The 21,429-nt window shown below is 41.5% G+C and overlaps 1 protein-coding gene across 13 annotated transcripts in view; it reads left to right on the top strand.

The window, feature by feature from the left end:
- The window catches only part of LOC130273638 (poly(rC)-binding protein 3-like), a 744,530-nt gene that overhangs the window by 658,789 nt on the left and 64,312 nt on the right, over positions 1-21,429 (top strand). For all 13 annotated transcript variants that reach the window (XM_056520776.1, XM_056520775.1, XM_056520770.1 and 10 more), the window contains one exon: positions 15,540-15,675. In XM_056520776.1, coding sequence (XP_056376751.1) covers positions 15,598-15,675 — 78 coding nt within the window. In that variant the 5' untranslated portion in view covers positions 15,540-15,597. The remainder of the gene's footprint in view (positions 1-15,539; positions 15,676-21,429) is intronic.

Below are 21,429 nucleotides of genomic sequence, written 5' to 3'. Positions count from 1 at the left end.
GTCAAGATAGGAGGATGGGATATGAGGAAAGGATATGAGAACCGGATATGAGAACGGGATATGAGGACGGGATAGGAGGTCGGGATAGGAGGTCAGGATAGGAGGTCGACATAGGAGGTCGAGATAGGAGGTCGGGATAGGAGGTCGGGATAGGAGGTCGGGATAGGAGGTCGGGATAGGAGGTTCGGATGGGAGATCGAGATAGGAGGTCAGGATAGGAGGTCGAGATAGGAGGACGGGATAGGAGGACGGGATATGGGGTTGGGATATGACAACAATATATGAGGACGGGATATGAAGTCAAAAGCTTCCTCCTTTGTTTATTTTCCTCCCCAACAAGGATTAGGAAGGAAAAACTGGGCGACGCCGGGTACTCAGCTAGTTCTCTATGAGAATCACTTCTGCTGAATGATCCCCTTCTTGGTCCCTCCCCTCTCCATAGACTTGTAGGGCAGTGTATCCTGATCTTAGAGCAGATGAAAATCTTTTCTCTACCAAAGATGAATTCTCCTTAATGATAAGCAATGAAATGGGGGGGGGGGGGGGGGCATTGTAAGTGCAGAAGAGGCATATTTTTTGGACAGGATTTATTACAGAGTTACTTATTTTTCCTATATTAGGCCCCCTGGCTAGACAGCTGCCCCACTCCTTTACCTCTGATCCTGAACCTATAACCTAGATTAATACAAGTACAGTAAACAGACCTCATCTGTTCTTTCAAGTTCTGAAAAAATATTAAAACTCATGACTGGCTGCAAATATGTGACATTGCATTGTCTTCATGCAGTGATGTCTTCTTTCTTTTTATTACATTTTTATAACATTATTTGTCAGACCAAACATAGGTATAACAGTTGCATATAGTAAATGAATATACTCTTTTACAGTGTGTGTTCACAATACTATATATGCTGCAGATGATCTGCAACTGATTTTCTTCTGCAGATTTGATCTTTTGCCAGCAGAAAATCTGCAGCATTTATAGTGCATGTGAACATAACCTTAGAGTGTCTAGACTAGAAGGTTGCATACGGTTGATTTCTTTATCTAAGCAGAGATTAAAGTGTTTTTTTCTCCTTTCTGGCGCACAGTTATTCAAACAGGAGTTTAGACATCCGACATTATGTAAGTGAATAAAACAACCATCATTCATCCCCTCGCTTTTATGCAGAAAAAAATGCAGACATAAAGGCTCTCCTCAGTGACTTACAAATAATGTCATTTCAAGGGGGACATGATGAGAACACGTGGTAGAATAATCCTAAAGCCTGATTTTCCTATAAGCTTTCCACCTAATCAAGAGGGACTGAGCAAAAGAAGAGGCTGCGGGGATAGTAAATAAATGCTACCAAACCATCATGGACGCACCGGATTCCCAGCTCACAAAGCCAGAATTATGGATGAAAGAATACTGCATGCTATGGGTCATGAGCATTCTGCAAACTATTAATCATGTTTGACTGAAAAGACATATAGCCTAGACTAAACAGTGGCTACAGCACCGCTAAGGGATGCGACTCTTCCCTGCGGAGAACTATTTCAAAAGGCCACATGCAATGACAAAACTAAGTGTGCATCTGAAATAGGTCATGCACGTCTATAATACCCTTGTTGTTGGCTTGTACTAAGCATGTGGACAATTTAATGTGCAATGTAGACAGTGTGTACAATTATATTGTATAATAAAAGTAAATATTTATAAATATACAAGAAGTGATAGGAACAAATGCTGCTTAAAGGGGTACTCCGCTGCTCAGCGTTTAGAACAAACAGTTCCGAATGATGGAGTCGGCGCCGGGAGCTAGTGACATCATAGCCCCGCCCATCATGACGTCACACCCCACCCCCCTCAATGCAAGTCTATGGGAGGGGACATGACAGCCCTTTAAAATGAAACTAGGGTCAACAATGCATTATACTTTATAGGGCTGGCACCAAAGGCAAACTTGTTGTGCGTGTTACTGAAAATTTCGGCAACAAAACTGCTCTGTGTGAATTGATCTTAACTCAGTTAATACTGAAAGCAAGCTTTCCGAATTTAGATCAGCCTCCCGCATTTGGAAGCAGAAGGCAGTGTGGCATATACAAGGTCTTAAAGGGGTATTCCGGTGGAAAACAATTTTTTTTTTCTAAATCAACTGGTGCCAGAAAGTTAAACAGATTTGTAAATTACTTCTATTTCAAAATCTTAATCCCTCCAGTACTTATCAGCTGCTGTATAATACAGAGGACGTTCATTTCTTTTTGAATTTCTTTTTTGTCTGTCCACGGTGCTCTTTGCCGACACCTCTGTCCATGTCAGGAACTGTCCAGAGCAGGAACAATTTCCCATAGAAAACCTCTCCTGGCCTAGTTCCTGACATGGACAAAGGTGTCAGCAGAGATCACTGTGGTCAGACAGAGAAGAAATTAAAAAAGAAAAGAACTACCTCTGTATTATACAGCAGCTGATAAGTACGGGAAGGATTAAGATTTTGAAATAGAAGTAATTTACATATCTGTTTAACTTTTTGGCACCAAAAAAAGAGAAAGTTTTCCGCTGGAGTACCCCTTTAATATTTATAATACTCTGGGAATTTACTTAAAGGAAAACTGTAGTGGTATACAACTTATCCCCTATCTGAAGGATAGGGGTTAAGTTATAGATCGCGGGGGTCCGAGCACTGGGGCCCCCTGCGATCTCCTGTACGGGGCCCCGGCAGTCCGCATAAAGGGAGCGTTTCGTCCCCGCATGACACGGCAACTGACACACCCCCTCCATGTATCTCTATGGGATATATGGGGGCATGTTGGCCACACCCCCTTCCTGCACACTGCCGGGGCCCCGTACAGGAGAACACAGGGGGCCCCAGCAGTCGGACCCCTCGCAATATATAACAACCCCTATCCTAACGGATAAGTTATAAACCACTGCAGTTTTCCTTTAAGCATTCTAATTTTTAGACAGAAACAAAGACGTGGTCTCAAATGGCAGGAGGTGCTCAACCCCAAATGCAGTTGTGCATATATACTGGGGGAGCAGATATTGAAAACAATAAGACTCCGCTCGGAAACTCCATCGCGTGAACATGGCCTTAGATGGTCTTCAAAAGATTAATACTGTTTAAACCTCTACATGCCCGTGTAGTTAGCTCCATAGAGTAAGCTGCTCTGACAAGCTCCTTCTAACAGAATCCCGGGCCATATACATCTTTTCCTAACAGCTGGGGTTTTGTTCCAGTATATTTTTGCTTTATAAGCATCTATATATATATAAAACCCAATGGCCTCCATTTACTATTGCAAACCCGGCATGTTTTGTCGGGTTGTGCGCCAGTTTCGGGCGCATTGCGCCTGAAATTCTGTCTGCGCCAGAATATGCGCCTGAAATTCTGTCTGCGCCTGAATTTGCACCTGAAATTGCGCCTGAATTGAAAAAACCCCAACTAACTCTCCATTTTGCTAAGAAAACCAGAAAAAAGGGGCGTGGCCGCCATGAAAAGGGGGTGTGGTCACAGAAAAGGGGCGTGTTTCCGACATTTTCACAAAATCCCAACATGTTTACTAAAGTTTCCACAGAAAATGTGGTGGATTTGAGCTTAGGAAAACCAGACAGATCAGAGCATGTGTAAAAAAAAGAATAGTGTAGGGAAAGTGGAAAATGTAGGGAAACCTTAGTAAATACCGTGGAAAATAAATTGTAGGGAATTAAAATCCACAAAGAAACCTACACAACACTCTTAGTAAATAAGGGCCAATGTGTATGTGTGTATGTATGTATGTGTGTGTGTATGTTTTAGCATCACGTCCAAACGGCTAAAGATATTAACATGAAACTTGGCACACATGTTACTTATATGTCAGCAACAAACAAAGGATAGGTGATTTAACCCTTACCCACCCCCATTTGCCAGGGTCGGGGTTTTTGTTTAAGGTCCCCATACAAGTCTATGGGAAATATATGTTACTGCATAACTTCCAAACGGCTGGAGATATTTCGATAATACTTGGTCACATGTTACTTATATGTCCACTTAAAATATAGGATAACTACCCCCATTTGTGAGGGTTGGGGTTTTTGTTTAAAGTCCCATGCAAATCAATGGGAAATGTATGTTCTTACATAACTTTCGTACGGCTGGAGATATTTCAATACCTGGTACACATATTACAGGTCGGGATAGGAGGTCAAGATATGAGGACGGGAAAAGAGGTTGGGATAGGAGGTTGAGATAGGAGGTCGAGATGTGAGGATGGGATAGGAGGTCGGGATAGAAGGTCGGGATATGAGGACAGGATAGGAGGACAGGATAGGAAGTGAGGATAGGAGGTTAGGATAGGAGGTCGGAATAGGAGCTCGAGATAGGAGGTCGGGATAGGAGGTCGAAATAGGAGGACGGGAAAGGAGGTTGGGATAGGAGGTCGGGATAGGAGGTCGAGATAGGAGGTCGAGATATGAGGACGGGAAAGGAGGTCCGGATAGGAGGTCGAGATAGGAGGTCGAGATAGGAGGTCGAGATAGAAGGTCGGGATATGAGGACGGGATAGGAGGTCGGGATAGAAGGTCGGGATAGGAGGTCAGGATCGGAGGTCGAGATAGGAGGTCGAGATAGGAGGACGGAATGGAGGGACAGGATAGGAGGACGGGATAGGAGGTTGGGATAGGAGGATAGGAGGTCGGGATAGGAGGACGGGATAGGAGGTCGGGATAGGAGGTTGGGATAGGAGGACGGGATAGGAGGTCGGGATATGAGGTCGAAATATGAGGACGGGATATGTGGTTGGGATATTAAAACAATATATGAGGACGGGATATGAAGTCAAAAACTTCCTCTGTTGATTTCCCTCCACAACAAGGATTAGGAAGGAAAAACCGGGCAACTCCGGGTACTCAGCCAGTTACTAATTAACATAGATTTCAGTATGAATAAACCACACGTGGTAGCAGGACTACAGGCTATGCTCAAATCTCTTACAAAAGATAGACAACTGCTACTAAAGCACCTAGAGCAGCGTTTCCCAACCAGGGTGCCTAAGGCTGTCCGGGCATGCTGGGAGTTGTAGTTTTGCAACAGCTGGCAGCACCCTGGTTAGGAAACACTGACCTAGAGGGAGCTTTTACCCCTAAAGTAGAAACAGCTGTCCAGCCCCATATCTTAGGAGCAACTCTTTTCTTTGTCCTTATTGCGAATGCATAATAATAAGAAAAAAAGCAAATGCTAAAAATAATTGATGACCCTAGCATCAAAGGAGTTAAGCCAAGGTATTTCAACCATTTTATGATCTGACATATAGTACTATGGAAACTATTTCCACTGTAACATATGCTGGGAGTGATAACACAGGCTTGTGTTCTCTGTCAAACAAAAAGGAATGATTGGCACTTCATTGTGCATATGGTCTTTTTGCTTTCAAAGAATTGTAGGTTTACATTGTATCATTGCAGTCATATCTAAGAGGCTACAACATGTCAGTCACCTAATTATGGCAGTGCCGAAGAACAGCCGCAGTCAGGGACCACACGTGCTTACATGCATGCACAAAATAGTCCTGTAACTCTACATAAGTTCTAATGCACATAATGGCCTTTTTGTGTACATTTTGCATAATACGAAAAAAAAAATTGCCAAAAGAATAATCTCAACCAGTGTTTCCCAACTAGGGTGCCTCCAGGTGTTGCAAAACTACAACTCCCAGCATGCCTGGACAGCCAAAGGCTGTCCAGGCATGCTGAGAGTTGTAGTTTTGCAACATCTGGAGGCACCCTGTTTGGGAAACACTGCTATAAACCAATACTTACAAACTTATTTGAGAGAATGGTATTTAAAGGGGTACTCCGGAGAATTTTTTTTTTTTTTAAATCAACTGGTCCCAGAAAGTTAAACAGATTTGTAAATGACTTCCATTTAAACATCTTAATCCTTCCAGTACTTATCAGCTGCTTTATGCTCCAATTCTTTTTGAATTTCTTTTCTGCCTGACCACAGTGCTCTCTGCTGACACCTCTGTCCATGTCAGAAACTGTCCAGAGTAGAAGCAAATTCCCATAGAAAACCTCTCCTGCTCTGGACAGTTCCTAAAACGGACAGAGGTGTCAGCAGAGAGCACTGTGGTCAGACAGAAAAGAAATTAAAAAAGAAAAGAACTTCCTGTGGACCATACGCCAGCTGATAAGTACTGGAAGGATTAAGATTTTTAAATGCTTATATATGGAACATTTATATTGCGGACTGAGATCATTTTTCGGATTAACAGATTCTTGTTTTCTTATTATTCATATAGAGCGGCATAATTGTTTTATCACATTTCATACATCTATTTGCCTCCCCACAAGGGCCCTGTGTAAGGAGGATTTTTTTTATATACGTTTCTATATATGTTTTAATAAATTTACTTTGATATCATCATCAATTTGAAGCACGGTTCCTCACTTTTGTATAAATTCATCATGTATCAGGCTATCTGGTATTAGTCTTGAGGTAATGGTTTTTTTCTATTTCCTCATTTACAAATCTGTTTAAAGGGGTTATCCACCCCTTTAGACAGTACCTGGCAGACAGTAATGGACATGCTTAGGAAGGATTTGCGCTTGTCTTGGGGCTAAATGAGATTACCATAATACTGTCGCTAGCTTTTTGTGAACTTGTATTTCCTGTTTGACTTATGTTTTTTGACTACAAATCCCACAATGCCATTTCCTCCCTCTCAGACATCAGCCACCCCACCCATTGAAACAAAAGACCTGTGGTTTTCAATCAGGGTGCCTACAGCTGTTGGATTAGTTGCAGATTGATCTATCTCCCACCAAGCGATCCCTCCACCCATTGAAGCAGACAGGCTCCCTGTCATCAGCTGACTAGTGAGGTCAGGTTTCGGCCGCATTGCAACCTGGGAAAAATCTGAGACAACAGTCATTTTGTATGCTGGTAAAAATAAATATTGGGGTGAAAATCACAGAAGAATTGTGAGAAAACCATCACACACAGGTACAGACACTATATTATGGACAACACTAACTTTACAGCCCCTGTAGCATAGTCAAATAAAAAAAAATTCCTGCAATACCCCTTTAACTTTCTGGGACCAGTTGATTTAAAAAAAAAAAAAGTTTTCCTCCGGAGTACCCCTTTAAGGTCCTGCTGATATAACTAGGCCTCCTCTGCAACTTTGGTAATAGTTCACACAAAGAGTTTGAATGTGAAAATGTCAACATAAAGGCAATTTGTTTACAAGGTCTACAAGGCCGGGTGATGAGCTGCAGACTAAGGGGGAGATTTATCAAAACCTGTGCAGAGGAAAAGTTGCTGAGTTGCCCATAGCAACCAATCAGATCGCTTCTTTCATTTAGCAGAGGCCTTGTTAAAAATGAAAGTAGCGATCTGATTGGTTGCTATGGGCAACTCAGCAACTTTTCCTCTGCACAGGTTTTGATAAATCTCCCCCTAAGACCCTTTCTTTATCCATGATATGCTACACTCTCTACTTCACTGCAAATCCCCAATGGGCCAATCCAGATTTGTCAAGTCCATATTATGTGCACAAGGCTCAGACCCTTCCCCACAGGAATTGATATCACCATATGCCCCTAATATAATCTCATTTTGTTCAGTAGACATCCAGGGGGTCCAGGTCTTGCTGCCATAATATGGATGTTAAGGTCCATTTACTGTATATTACAGCAGCCTGAAGCCAGACATAAAGTGAGATCATGTTGTCCGAAAGTGTTTTATAACAAAATAAGCAGTAATATAAATACACTTGGACAAGATCGCAAGTCATTTGTTGTGGTAATTGCATTGGTTTTTGCTGCACTATGTCTATACAATCCACCAAGAACATGTACTCACCTCAATAGATTGTTTGATGAATTAGACTTTCTAAGCACCTGATGTAAGAGCTGGAGCAATCACTTACGATCAGTAAGGATTCAGACTCATTACAGTAAATATCGTGAAATATTACTATTTCTATCATGAAACCAGCAGAAAAGAGCTTTTTATATACAGCTGGTGGGATTGGCAGCTTTGCTGTGAGTAAAAAAAATACTTTTTTTTCTTAAAGTTTTTTATTTACCAAGGAAAGATCTGTACAAAAATAAAATAAGCCTTTGTTGCCAATATTTCCAGAGGCAGAACATGTGCGTGTCTTATGCTTTTTTGGTAAAAAATAAAATATTTCATTTAAAGCACAACTGTCATGAGTTTTTAGCCCCCAGGACAACTATAATGTTGTTACAGATGTCCATAACGTGAGTGTAACCATACCTTAATCACTTTTCGGCCTTCTTTTATAATTTAGAAAATACATTTATCTGGAACAGTCGGATAGGCGAGGCTTGAGGTTCGAAAAGCCCCGCCGCTGCAATGCCTATCCTCTCCTTTCAGTGCTGGGATCGCTGTGTAGTAAGACAGCGCATCCACAATGCATGCGCTCCTTCTAACTTGCGCGGACCACTGCCCTGCATTAACAGAGCAAGCGCTCACTCCCGCTGCCTATGCACTCACTGCGCAGGTGCAGTACTAGAGGAAGGGAGGGGCGCATGCGCTGCATCTTACTACACAGCGGTCCCAGTGCTGAAAGGAGAGGATAGGCGTGGCGGCGACGGCGGGGCTTTGCGAACCCCAAGCCATGCCTATCTGACTGTGCCTGACCGCTGGATATATGTATTTTATAAGTTATAAAAGAAGGATGAAAAGCGATGAAGATATGGTTACACTCTCGTTATGGAAATCTGTAACAACAGGTTTGCTATGGGGATTTTCTCCTGCTCTGGACAGTTCCTGATATGGGCATCAGGTGTCAGCAGAGAGCACTGTGGACAAGACAAAAAAGAAATTCAAAGGTATGGTTACACTCCTTGTAGTAGTCTGGGGGGGCTAAAAACTCAGGACAGTTGCGCTTTAATGTCTTTCTTGCAGTAAAATGTATTCGAACGTTCATCTTAAATTCTTGTAGATACAAGAAGTCTAAATAGTCAGCACCACTACTAAGTCTGAACAGTCACAAATGCCAAGGCATATACGGCCCATCAGTAGTCCAGCAGTGGATAGCCAAAAAATATCCAAAAGCCAATAAAATCCAACATAGGAAAGCAATAACATGGCAGTCGCATTATTCCTATGGTATAAAAAAAATTACTAGTGCTTCCTAGTGTTAATATGCAAGGAGGTGACACACACACAGAGAGACTGCGGCCTACAGACATTTAGCGCCCTCAGATGCTTTGTCAAGACCTGGTGAGTGCCACATTATTACTTTCCTGTGTTGGTCATCTTAAATTCCGATGGTCATAGTGCAATGTCCCCTTATTTGTAAATGTTTTTTTCTTGGTCTTAGTTGAACACAAAGGTCAAGTTTCTTAACAAGTTTTAGTTACTTAAAAATCTGTAATCAATGTTTGTAATTAGTAATTTGAACAATAAATATTATTTATTCTGGTTGGAATGTATCAAATTTGATTGTTAAAGGGGTACTTCGATGGAAAACATTTTTTTTTTAATTAACTGATGCCAGAAAGTTAAACAGATTTGTAAATTACTTCTATTAAAAAAAAAAAATTTTTTGTCTTGTCCACAGTGCTCTCTGCTGACACCTGATGCCCGTATCAGGTACTGTCCAGAGCAGGAGAAAATCCCCATAGCAAACCTATGCTGCTCTAGACAGTTCCTGATATGGACAGAGGTGTCAGCAGAGAGGGCAAGACAAAAAAGAAATTCAAAAAGCAATTTATTTCCTCTGTAGCATACAGCTGCTAATCAGTACTGGAAGGATAAAAATTGTTTAATGGAAGTAATTTACAAATCTGTTTAACTTTCTGGCACCAGTTCATTTAAAAAAAAAAAAATTTCCACCGAAGTACCCCTTTAACAAAGCAACAATTGATAAGGCTCCATTTACATACATACACCAGGGGTGTGGCTATAGAGGTAGCAGTTGCACTGGGGCCCTGGTGCTTAAGGGGGCCCAAAAGCATATCTGCCCCATTAGAGACCAGTATTATAATTGGCATATGGGGTTCTATTGCAGATTTTGCATTGGGCCCAGAAGCTAAAAGCTACACCTCTTTCCAGTCAGACATGGTGCTCTCTGCTGCCACCTCTGTCGTTTCTGAAAATGTCCAAAGCGGGAGAGGTTTGTAATAGAGATTTGCTGTGATGTATAACTTTTTGCCCAGTTGATTTGACCATTTTTCCCCCCTGGAGCACCCCTTTATGAAATTCCTAAAGTACTCTCAGTCCCTTTATCTCTATTACACCTCTTGTAATCACAATAAAAGCATATGAAGATATGTAGTTAAAGGAGTTCTCCGGCCCTGAGACATCTTATCCCCTATCCAAAGGATAGGGGATAAGATGTCTCACCGCGGGGGTCCCGCCACTGTGGATCTTGTGCTCGCCACCCACCTGTTTGAACTGCACGCCACGGTGCCAGCTCACAAACAGCCGGGTGGCGACCACGGGGCCGGAGTATGGTGACGTCAAGACACCGCCCCCGTGTGACGTCACCCCACGCCTCCGCTATGCAAGTCAATGGGAGGGGGCGTTACGTCTGTCACGCCCCCTCCCATAGACTTGCATAGCGGGGGGGGGGGGGTGACTTCACACGGGGGCAGAGTCGTGACGTCACCATACTCCGGTCCCGTGGTCGCCACCCGACTGTTTGTGAGCTGGCACCGCTTCATTATTACTTTGCTCATATTGTGCTTCATTCCAATTGATCCTACTATTTGTTGGTAACAGCCATGATAACCTTATTAGATCCAAACATCTGCAATTGTAATTTGTGGTGTCGAGGAAATCACAATCTAATGACAGTTCTGGTTTACATCGATTATTTCTTAGGAAACACTGTCAAGGTCAAAATATATTTTTAACCCCTTCAGTTATGGACACTACTTTGTTAAAGGCAAACCGATAAAAGATTTACAAAAACCTTAATCCGCCATAAGGGATTACGAAATCTCTCTCCCACAATAGTTGAAACTGGCAGGTCCTTGTCCTTAGAGGGAATGGCAGCTATAGACATAAATGTGCTGTGACATTGCTCAAATTCAGCAAGTTGTTCTTGGTTCCTTTGTTGCAAATAAGGGCTTTGCACTGAGACTAAAATATCCCTTGAGCCACAGGCCAGAGCAACTCAGTCTATATGAAGCAGGCTAAATGTGAAGGTGACATGTCACAAGCCAAGGTCACTTATACTGGAATATAGATGTCAGGGTTATCTTCTTTAACTCACAACCTGCTGCAAGATATTCCATAGTACCCCTTTAATTGCTATTTTTCTCATTACAATGTCTTTAGCACCTTGTACATGTTGCATTATAACATGTAATCCTATGAATTGTTTTAATAGTGTTTAAAAAAAAGCTGCAATTAAATAAAAATAATAATCTAAGACATATATATGTGTGTGTGTTATTTTCAAGTGAGTGCTAAAACAGTAGGTAACTTTTTTTATAGTTGTAAAAATTGTATATATATATATATATATATATATATATATATATATATATAAATGCTGTCTGCCTAGCAGGAATAAACTATTAGGAAAGAGAGATGGCAAGTCTCTCTCATTGAGGCCTCTATTAACATATGCCTTTACCATACCCACCGGGATTTATAACACTTTTTCCTCAGTCTCTCCAAATTGTTTTAGAGGATCTGATGCTTAAAGGGGTTCTCCGGTGCTTAGACATCTTATCCCCTATCCAGAGGATAGGGGATAAGATGCCTGATCGCGGGAGTCCCACCGCTGGGGACCCCGTGATCTTGCACGCGGCACCCCATTTGTAATCAGTCCCCGGAGCGTGTTCGCTCTGGGTCTGATTACCGGTGACCACAGGGCCGGCGGCGTGTGACGTCAAACCTCCGCCCCCGTGTAACGTCATGCTCTGCCCCTCAATGCAAGCTTATTGGAGGGGGCGTGACAGCTATCACGCCCCCTCCCATAGACTTGCCTTGAGGGGCGGAGCGTAACATCACACGGGGGCGGAGGCGTGACGTCAGATGTCGCCAGCCCTGTGGTCTCCGGTAATCAGACCCAGAGCGAACACGCTCCGGGGACTGATTACAAATGGGGTGCCGCGTGCAAGATCACGGGGGTCCCCAGCGGCGGGACACCCGCAATCAGGCATCTTATCCCCTATCCTTTGGATAGGGGATAAGATGTCTAAGCACCGGAGAACCCCTTTAAGAATATTAACTTTTGGTTTTCATATAGGTGATCTTGTTCAAAGTGTTCTTGGGTGGACATTTCATAAGTGAACCTCGGTTTTGGTTTGGTATACCTATAGAGACCTTAGAGGTTACAGTCGCAATAAGACCCTAAGCCAAAGAGGCCCACAGGCCAACATTACAGGTTGTCCACATTACTGGTTGTCTAGGTCAGTAAAGGGATTAAAGGGGTTTTCTCATGTCATCATGTTATCCCCTGTCCATAGAATAGGAGATAAAGTGTGGATCATGGGGGTCCAACTCATTTCATGATGGGGGTCTCATTTCATGATGAAATGAGTGAAGCCCTTTAATCCCTTCACTGTTCTAGACAACCAGTAATGTAGACAGACAGTTCATTAGGCCAAATGCTGTTTAATACTATGTGATTGATTGTTATCAGGCCCTTCATATATGGCTGCTTTATAGCTGAATATTCGGGTGTTAGATGTAAATATTTATTTGGTGCTTTTCTGTATTACTCAGCTTAGATGGAACAGCACTCAGGTCCCTTACTGCCTCATGCACCAGTCATGCAAGGCTTAGGTGGAGCATAACTAGAAAAGTAGATGACAGTAACAGATGGGCCCTGGATGGCGGCTGTGCAGTAAAGTTGCCTAAGAAGGGGGGGGGGCAGGCTAAACCTTTGCCATAAGCCTTTATCTCTGTCTCTTCTTGGTATATTTATTTGGTCACAGAGCCTCTTGCTATCCAAATACATGGTTTAAATCATCCAAGTTAATCCTCCTGGTCACATGGGTTTATGTCGTTTTGATATGGAAGATTCTAGAGTTGAGTGATGGTGATAAGTCAAATAAACAATATAGTAATACTAAACCCAATCTTTTCAGACAAGGATGATCTCTTCCACAAGATCTGACAGATCTAGTCAATCTTGCGGTCTTGTTCATTTGCAATATTTATTTACATGTTATGGGGATATTGTTTTCCCTGTTATGCTTAGAAAAAATGTTATCTGTTCTTACAGTATATGTTGAAATGACTGTATAAATTGTCTGACATATTAAGACAATAACATTATCTATAGCTACGCTGGACCCCCTGCACCCAACATGTTTTCTCCCCCATTATTCTACATAATGAATAGTTAGCATGCTTGACGTCTGTCAAGCATTCTGGGGGGGAACACTTCAGGAACCGCTTGACAACCAGATTGAACATGTGTGCCATGCAGGCGCATGGCTCAGCCTTCCTTGTCGCAGTGCAGACAAGATGTTCTTCCCATTGTCAGTCATCATGGTTCCCGTCTCTAGTTTTCGTGAAGTAAGCCATGCTGATTTCTTTACGAATGACTTTTAGCAGTTCCTCCGCTGTGTTACTCCATTTGCCAAGGCAAACCATGTGAAGAACAGCGTGACACCATCATGCCCTGCACAAATAATATGCTGAAGGGGCACTGAGACTTGTCTGGGCAGTGGAAGCTGAGGACACAGTGAAGGATGAGGAGGCGGAGTCGCACACTGTCACAGGACCAACGGCCTGAGAGCTTGGAGGAGGAAGCGGCGTGACCTGTCCAAGTTGGTGTATTGTCCCTGACCATAGTAACCGCTCCAGACATTGGCGCTGCCATGCACTTTGGTACACACCAACAGGCTCAAGGACTGGAACACCTTCTCTTCCACAAAATTGTGCAGGGCTGGTACTGCCTTCTTTGCAAAGAAATGATGGCTTGGCACTCTCCACCTCGGCTCAGCACAAGCCATCAGTTCTCTGAAAGGTGCAGAGTCCACCACTTGAAAAGGGAGGGACTGCAGCACCAGCAACTTAGACAGGAGCACATTCAGCTTCTGCACCGTTGGATGAGTGGGCGCATACTGATGTCTCTTGGACATGGCTTTGCCGATAGATTGTTGGTGGAATGACTGACTAAAAGTAGGAGGAGCAGGAGCATCTGGAGCGACAGAAGGAGGGAATGACATATAGCTCCCTTTGGCTGAGGTGGTGGAGCCTTGGCTGGCTGAAAGAGGGAGCGGTGTGCCACTGGGTGATGCAGCAGGCTGGACCACTACATCGAAGCCACAGTTCTCCCAGGCCACTTTATAGTGGCGCAGCATATGTTGATGCAGACCCGTGGTGCCAACATTGTGACCCTGGCCATGCTTCACCTACTGCCGACATATCTTGCATGTGGCTATGTTAACCTCCTCCGGATGCTTAATGAAAAACTACCACACCGCCGAGTAGCTGATTTTCCCACCAACAGTCCGCACTAATTGACTGCTACTGCTGCCATCTCCAGGAACCCCTGTTCCACTACCTCCCGGGAAGGTAGGCTGCCGCAAAGCAGGTGGTCTCCCCCGGCACGTTTGGCTCCAGAATTTCCACTTGCCACCATGCCACCATGCTGACTGCCCTGCTATCGCGGCTTGTAGAATGTTCCTAGCAATATTGTTACAAGCTTTTGATTGAGAGAGATAACATTGTTAAATCATAGGTTCTGACTCTCAATAAAATAGGAATAAGTAGTTCCTTCCACGTCTTCCAGGAGCCGGCATCAGTTTTATAATCATGTTCTAATGCCCCTATTCCCACTGTGTGTGTGCTTTAGAATACCCTATACTACGTTTTCTTAGAATTTCATTAACAAAGCATGTACTTTTCTATTTTAAAAGTATGAAAAAATATATAGGATCTTGCTGGTATCCTGAGTTACAGATTTGCCAAGAATCAATGGGGCGGTTGATAGGTGTTTGTGAAGGGTGAAATATGCTGACTTTGGATTTATTAGTTGTCGCTGCAAAATTGTCATATTTGAGTGTACAATTGTAGAAAGGATGGAAAAACTGAGTTTTTTTTAATCATGTCATTTTAGGTGCAAAAAATTTAATTTGAAAGTTAATTGAAAAAATGTACATCATACAGGATGATGTAACATATTGCTGTAGAATGCCTATTCTGCTGCCAAGGACTTGTACAATGAAATAGATCAAAAGAGTTCAAAAGGACAGGAAAATGAGATAAGTCTCTGTCTGCCCTGTTGAAATAAAAAGAGATCCTGGCAAAAACATGTCAATAGATACGTTTAACCATGACAGTCGCATCATATGAAACCTATGGATCCTGTACAGATGAGAAAAAGAGAAAATCAAATGAACGTATAACATGATAAGCTAAAGTGGTGTGAACAGGTCCTAACTAAATGCCCATGATAATCTCAAACAAATCCAGCGTTTCTCATCTCATTGACATGGTGGCCAGGGTAGAAAGGCATTTACATACTATATATTGTATCTGTCCTCCTAAGCTGGAACAATTTATACAGGTCACTGGACTACCTCTTGTTCTTGTCATTCTGCTTCATTGACTTTGTGAATTTTGTCCTTGCAGATTAAATAAGAAAGAAGATAGCAGTCTGTTGCCAAGTGTCTAAGAGAAGTGCCCCGAAATGAACACCAACGATGTAAATGCTCCAGAAGGGGGTCTTAACGTCACATTGACCATACGGTTATTAATGCATGGAAAGGTAATTTCTCTGACAAGATAGCATTTCTGTAAACATTAATATTTAAGATCATTTATTCTCATACATTTGATTAATTTCCAAGTGTAATATCTCAATATAAAGCATTCACATATACTGTTCATGTAAAATATAAGAAGTCAACAAACTTCACTTAATGGACGATTACTGCTTCATAACCATGGTTTCACATTATTTTTGTTAAATTTTTCTCCCCCCCCCCAATTCCATTTTGCTTTTTCTGTTCTACCTTTGTGTAACTATAAAACTACTATCATAGTGAATGTATGGAAAGGGCTACTGGCTATGAACACCCACAGCACATTGATTCAATGTATCTTAAAGAGGAGCTGACAGCAGTTTTACCTGCACAAGACCTAATGTACTGGGTTATAGTGCGGGTGAAGGGCTTTAAATGCAGGGTTACTTACTCTTTTCTGTGGCTCATAGTTCTCTCAGTTTTTCTTTTATTCATACTGTGCTCCAGTGCGCAATGGAGGCGGGGAGCCGGTTCACCATGCTCCCCTGCTGAAGTCCCCTGCCTGTTTCCATGCCTGAATATTAATTCCCTGTACTGCCCCTTCTTGAATATTCAAAGTCTTCACTCTGACATGAAGGCAGTGGGTCTGCGCTCTGCTCAGAGAGCAGAGCACTCGCCTCCCCCCACAGGAAAGAAATATTCATGAGACAGGGGAGCTCAGCCAGCTCCCCACCTCCATTGCACACTGGCTTCTTCAAAGGCAGCAGTGTTAACCACTGAGCCACTGTACAATTATTTTATGTCAGATTCCTACAGAAAAAAAACAAGAGGCCTTACCTTGAAATTTTAAATGGAAAGGACCCAATTTTCTGTGTACATTTTCTAAACAATATGCAGTAATTGATGATGTATAGCAATGATTTTACTTGTTTATAGTGCTAGGGTCAGCACCACTATTATCCTGGATTTGTATAAGGAATTACTCCTGTATTCAATCAAAGTACATTAACTCATTGTGAAATCAGATTAGAAGTATAATTACAGGGGGATGGAAACCGTCATGTTCCAGGGAGCAGGTTCATTTCACTGTCATAATTTACTATTATAATTCCAGGTAATCACTTGTATTACTACTCTGTAATGAAAGCTTATGACCTTTACATTATGGCCACACAGTTATTGCTATTACAGCATGAAAAAGTAGATTTTGTTGAATTAGAGGGACACTGCCAAGCTGGTGCCTTAAGTAGTTTATTTTTTTTTTCTATAGTCTACTGTATTCTACAAATAGTTAACTGTTTCATTTCACCTTCTTTGTGCTTTTCTACACCTCTATCAGCCATCACACCAATAAGGGTGGGTTCACACTGGCACTTTTGATTATCATTTAATTGTTTCCATTACAGCCTGTTTAATTTTTGCTCCATTCAAAAACAAAGCCAACTACGCAACTGTGTATGCCAAAAAGTATATGTCACGCCTGGGTCATTTTTTTTCTTAGTCAATGGGAAATGTTAAATGAGAAACAGATTATGCTGTATGGCTTCTGTTTTTAGCCTCCGTTAACGTATTAATATTTTTCTATAAAATGTATACGTTAAGCAGACAACAATAATGCATACACATACACAATCCTGTATTATAGATCCACATGATACATTTCCATAATACAGCATTTATAGAATTATGTGAGCCCCTATTAGACTCCTGCGGCAGATTCATTGCAGGAATTTCTGCAGCTGAAAATCTATTTCATGCATCTGATTGGGTTTGTTTCTGCAGCATGTGAATGGATTCCTGCAAGTCCCTTTTAGATAGATGGGAAAGTTTAGCAATTTCTGAAACAAATTATAGAAATGAAAAATTGGGATATGGTCCATCAGAGGCCATGTTATGCAAGTATACTCCTTTAGATGCATTGCTACTAGTTGAGATTAGGGAAAGTGTAATTTTTTATACTTAATTTCCCAAGTACACATTTTATTGATATGTGTATGTTTACATATATGTACATTTAAACTCATGTATAGATTGCTGCACACTAACCTTAAATTCTGAACTCTTGTAGAAATCATTTCAGCTTTTATAAATATCAACGTATCTCCCTTTAAATACCACTGTCCAATAGGAAAAAACTTAGAGTACTGATCTATCTTAGAGTGCACCCATGTTTTCTTTAACTGTGTCTTCCATTTATGCCATTTAGCAACAGTGTTCATTAATGTTTTTTTAATTATTTAGCCGTACTGGCTGTGCAACTCCTCTGTATAGCGGTTGTTCTGCTGCCTCTAGTATAGTTGCTAAAAGTACACTGCTTCTCACTGCTGACAGCTTATGGCTGATGTAAACGTTCTAATCTTTGAGAGCCTGCACTATCTGGAGCAGCAGAGCACCGATAACACTGGTCAATGCTGAGCTAAAGCTTAGCATTGAACAGTCTATGCAATCGCAAGATTGCATGTTATAGCCCCCTAGGGGGACTAAAAGAAAAAAGTAAAAAGTACAAAAAAAAAAAACCTGAGTCATTAAATGTGAATTAACCCCTTCCCTAATAAAATTTAAATCTACCCCCTCCCCTTTCCCCATTTTTTTTAAATAAAATAATGTAATAAAAAATAAACATAATCATATGTGGTACCACCTTGTGTGTAAATGTCTGAACTATTAAAATAGAAGGTTAGTCAAACCACTCGGCCAATGGCGTACATGTAAAAAAAAATACCAAAGTGCAAAATTGCGCATTTTTGGTCACTTCATATAACATAATTATTTTTTTATAAAAAGCAATCAAAATAAAAATGGTACCGATAAAAACTAAAGATCACTGCACACAAAAATGAGCCCTCATATAGCCCCAGAAAAATTATAAAAAAGTTATGGGGATCAGAAGAGATCAATTATAGGCATACTAATTTTGGTGCATGAAGTTATAATTTTTTTAAAGTTGTACAATAAAATATAACCTACATAAATTGGCTATCCTTGTAACCGTATGGGCCTACAGAACAAAGATAAGGTGTCATTTTTACCGAAAAGTGCACTGCGTACAAACGGAGGACCCAAAAGTTATAAAATGGTGTTTTGTTTAGTTTGTTTTTTCAATTGCACCCCACAAATATTTTTTTCGCCATAGATTTTGTTATTAAATGATTGATGTCATTACAACGTACAATTGGTGATGCAAAAAACAAGGCCTTATATGTCTGTAGGTGCAAAATTGAAAGTGTTATGATTTTTAGAATGAGAAGAGGAAAAAACGAAAATTGTCCAGGTCCTTAAAGGGGTACTCCGATGGAAAACATAATTTTTTTTTTAAATCAACTGATGCCAGAAAGTTAAACAGACTTGTAAACAACTTCTATTGAAAAATCGTAATCCTTCCAGTACTTATCAGCTGCTGCATGATACAGAGGAAATTATTTTCTTTTTGAATTTCCTTTCTGTCTGACCACAGTGCTCTCTGCTGACATCTCTGTCTATGCCAGGAATTGTCCAGAGTAGGATAGGTATGCTATGGGGATTTCCTCCTACTCTGGACAGTTCCTGACATGGACAGAGGTGTCAGCAGAGAGTACTGTGGTCAGACAGAAAGGAAATTCAAAAAGAAAAGAACTTCCTGTGGAGCATACAGCAGCTGATAAGTACTGGAAGGATTAAGATTTTTAAATAGAAGTCATTTGCAAATCTGTTTAACCTTTTGGCACCAGTAGATTAAAAAAAATAATATTAATAATTCCAGTGCAGTACCCCATTAAGGCCAAAATTGTCTTGGTCTTCAAGGGGTTAAAGTGTTACTATCATTATAAAAACTTTTGACATGTCGCAGGTAGATGTTTAAAATTTTGATCAGTTGGAGTCTCAGTGCTGAGACCTCCACCGATTTCTTGATATAGTCGGGTGAAGCATGCGACAGCAGGGCTCAACATACTAGAATAGAGCCCATCTGCTGCAATAAGTGCCAAGCTGGGGAGTAAAGTGTGCCACTGCTGTGCGCTTCACTCAGCTATATCTAAAGATTGGTGGGGGTTTAGCACTGAGGTCCCAAACTGATCAAAACCTTTGACATGTCTCTGCAAAATAATGCTGCATAATGTTAGAAACACTTTTAAGACTTTCCTGAAACGTTCTGTATACCTGAGACTTTCCACCATTTTTCTAGCCCATTTTAGTACCTGTCCTTATCAGTGTCTGTTGTAGGAAAGATTTCCAGAACTGAACGCAGTATGTCAGATGTGGTCACACTAGAGCTTTTTACAGCGGGATGAGGATGTGCCTAGATAGATAGATGAGTACATAGTGCAAGCAGTTTGGCTGATGTGCAGTTGGAGTCTTTTTAGTCACTGATGGATCCTTTATTCTTTTCTTCAATGAAGAAGTGTCATAGAGGAAGCCATGATGGGATTATACAGTAGCCTCATCCTTTCCTCTCTAATCCATCAATCAGTTAAGACTTAAATATAATGAGCATCTGCCAGTAAGTGTTAATTCACACTGGCTTAAATCTTTCAATCTTTACTTATCATCAGGAACAATAATCCCCGATAACATTTTTGAAATGAGAACATGCAGCAAATATGTCATTTTTTTATTATTATTATTATTATATCCTTTAAGGATAACTATACAATGATTTATAACAAGTTGTGCAATACAATAATCCTGTCTTTTCTATAAACAGATTGACAGCCAGAGATTTGATTGCTTGTTCATAAAGATGTTTACATCTTGTTATTGTTCTTATTCTAGGAATGACATGCATATAAATGTAAGAAAATATAGCACATACTTTAGTTATACTTTTACATTGACGATTAATGAGAAAGATCTCACTTCTGAAGGTTTTCGCCGTTTGGCTAGTAGGAGCCCAGAAAGGTTCTGCCCTGCCTCCTTTGCCTGCCTTCTCCTCTGAGACCATGTGACTCCCAATGAGACTCCCTGAATCCCGCAGTGTCTGCTTTGTGGTCCAGAAGTCACCTTAGGTGCTGAAGAAAAGAACAGAAAAACTTCTAGTTCCCACAGTAAAAAGGAGCCTCCAAAGTTCGACGGGATGGCAAGGCGCTGACATAGACACAGAGGTAAAATGGTAACTGATGTGTTTAATCACCCATGATGCAACGCGTTTCACAGTACAACTGCTTCATCAGGCGATGCCTGATGAAGCAGTTGTACTGTGAAACGCGTTGCATCATGGGTGATTAAACACGTCAGTTCCCATTTTACCTCTGTGTCTGTGTCAGCGCCTTGCTATCCCGTCAAACCTTGGAGGCTCCTATTTATGAACCACTACCGGACGAGGAAAGGCTACAGTCATTTAACATCATTCTACTTCAAACCATTGTGGCACTTGGTGGAGTGTAACCTCCTGGGGTAAGCATGCAAATTGTCTTGCCCCCTCCCCTTGTGCATCCCTGGGTTAATACACTACAGAGCGCTGTCTGTCTTTTGTTTCAGTTCACACAGTAGACACTGGGGATATTGGAGGTGTTCATTGGGGTTACGTGATCAAATAGTCTTAGACAATAGCTCAGTAATCTTTTTTACCTGCAGTATAATTTATCCTGACCCCATCACAAATGCAGAGATTAAAAAAAAAAACGTATTAATTAGGAAAATGTATTAAATATAAAACCTTAATTAAAGGGGTTCTCCACCCCTAGACATCTTATCCCCTATCCACAGCGGTGGGACCCCCACGATCTCCCTGCTGCACCCTGCGTTCATTTAGAGCATCGGGTACAGCGCCGGAGGCTCGTGGTGTCACGACCACGCCCCTTCAA

Source organism: Hyla sarda, chromosome 5 (genome assembly GCF_029499605.1).
Source record: "Hyla sarda isolate aHylSar1 chromosome 5, aHylSar1.hap1, whole genome shotgun sequence".
Classification (NCBI taxonomy): Eukaryota; Metazoa; Chordata; class Amphibia; order Anura; family Hylidae; genus Hyla; species Hyla sarda.
This window is presented reverse-complemented; position numbering and strand designations above follow the sequence as displayed.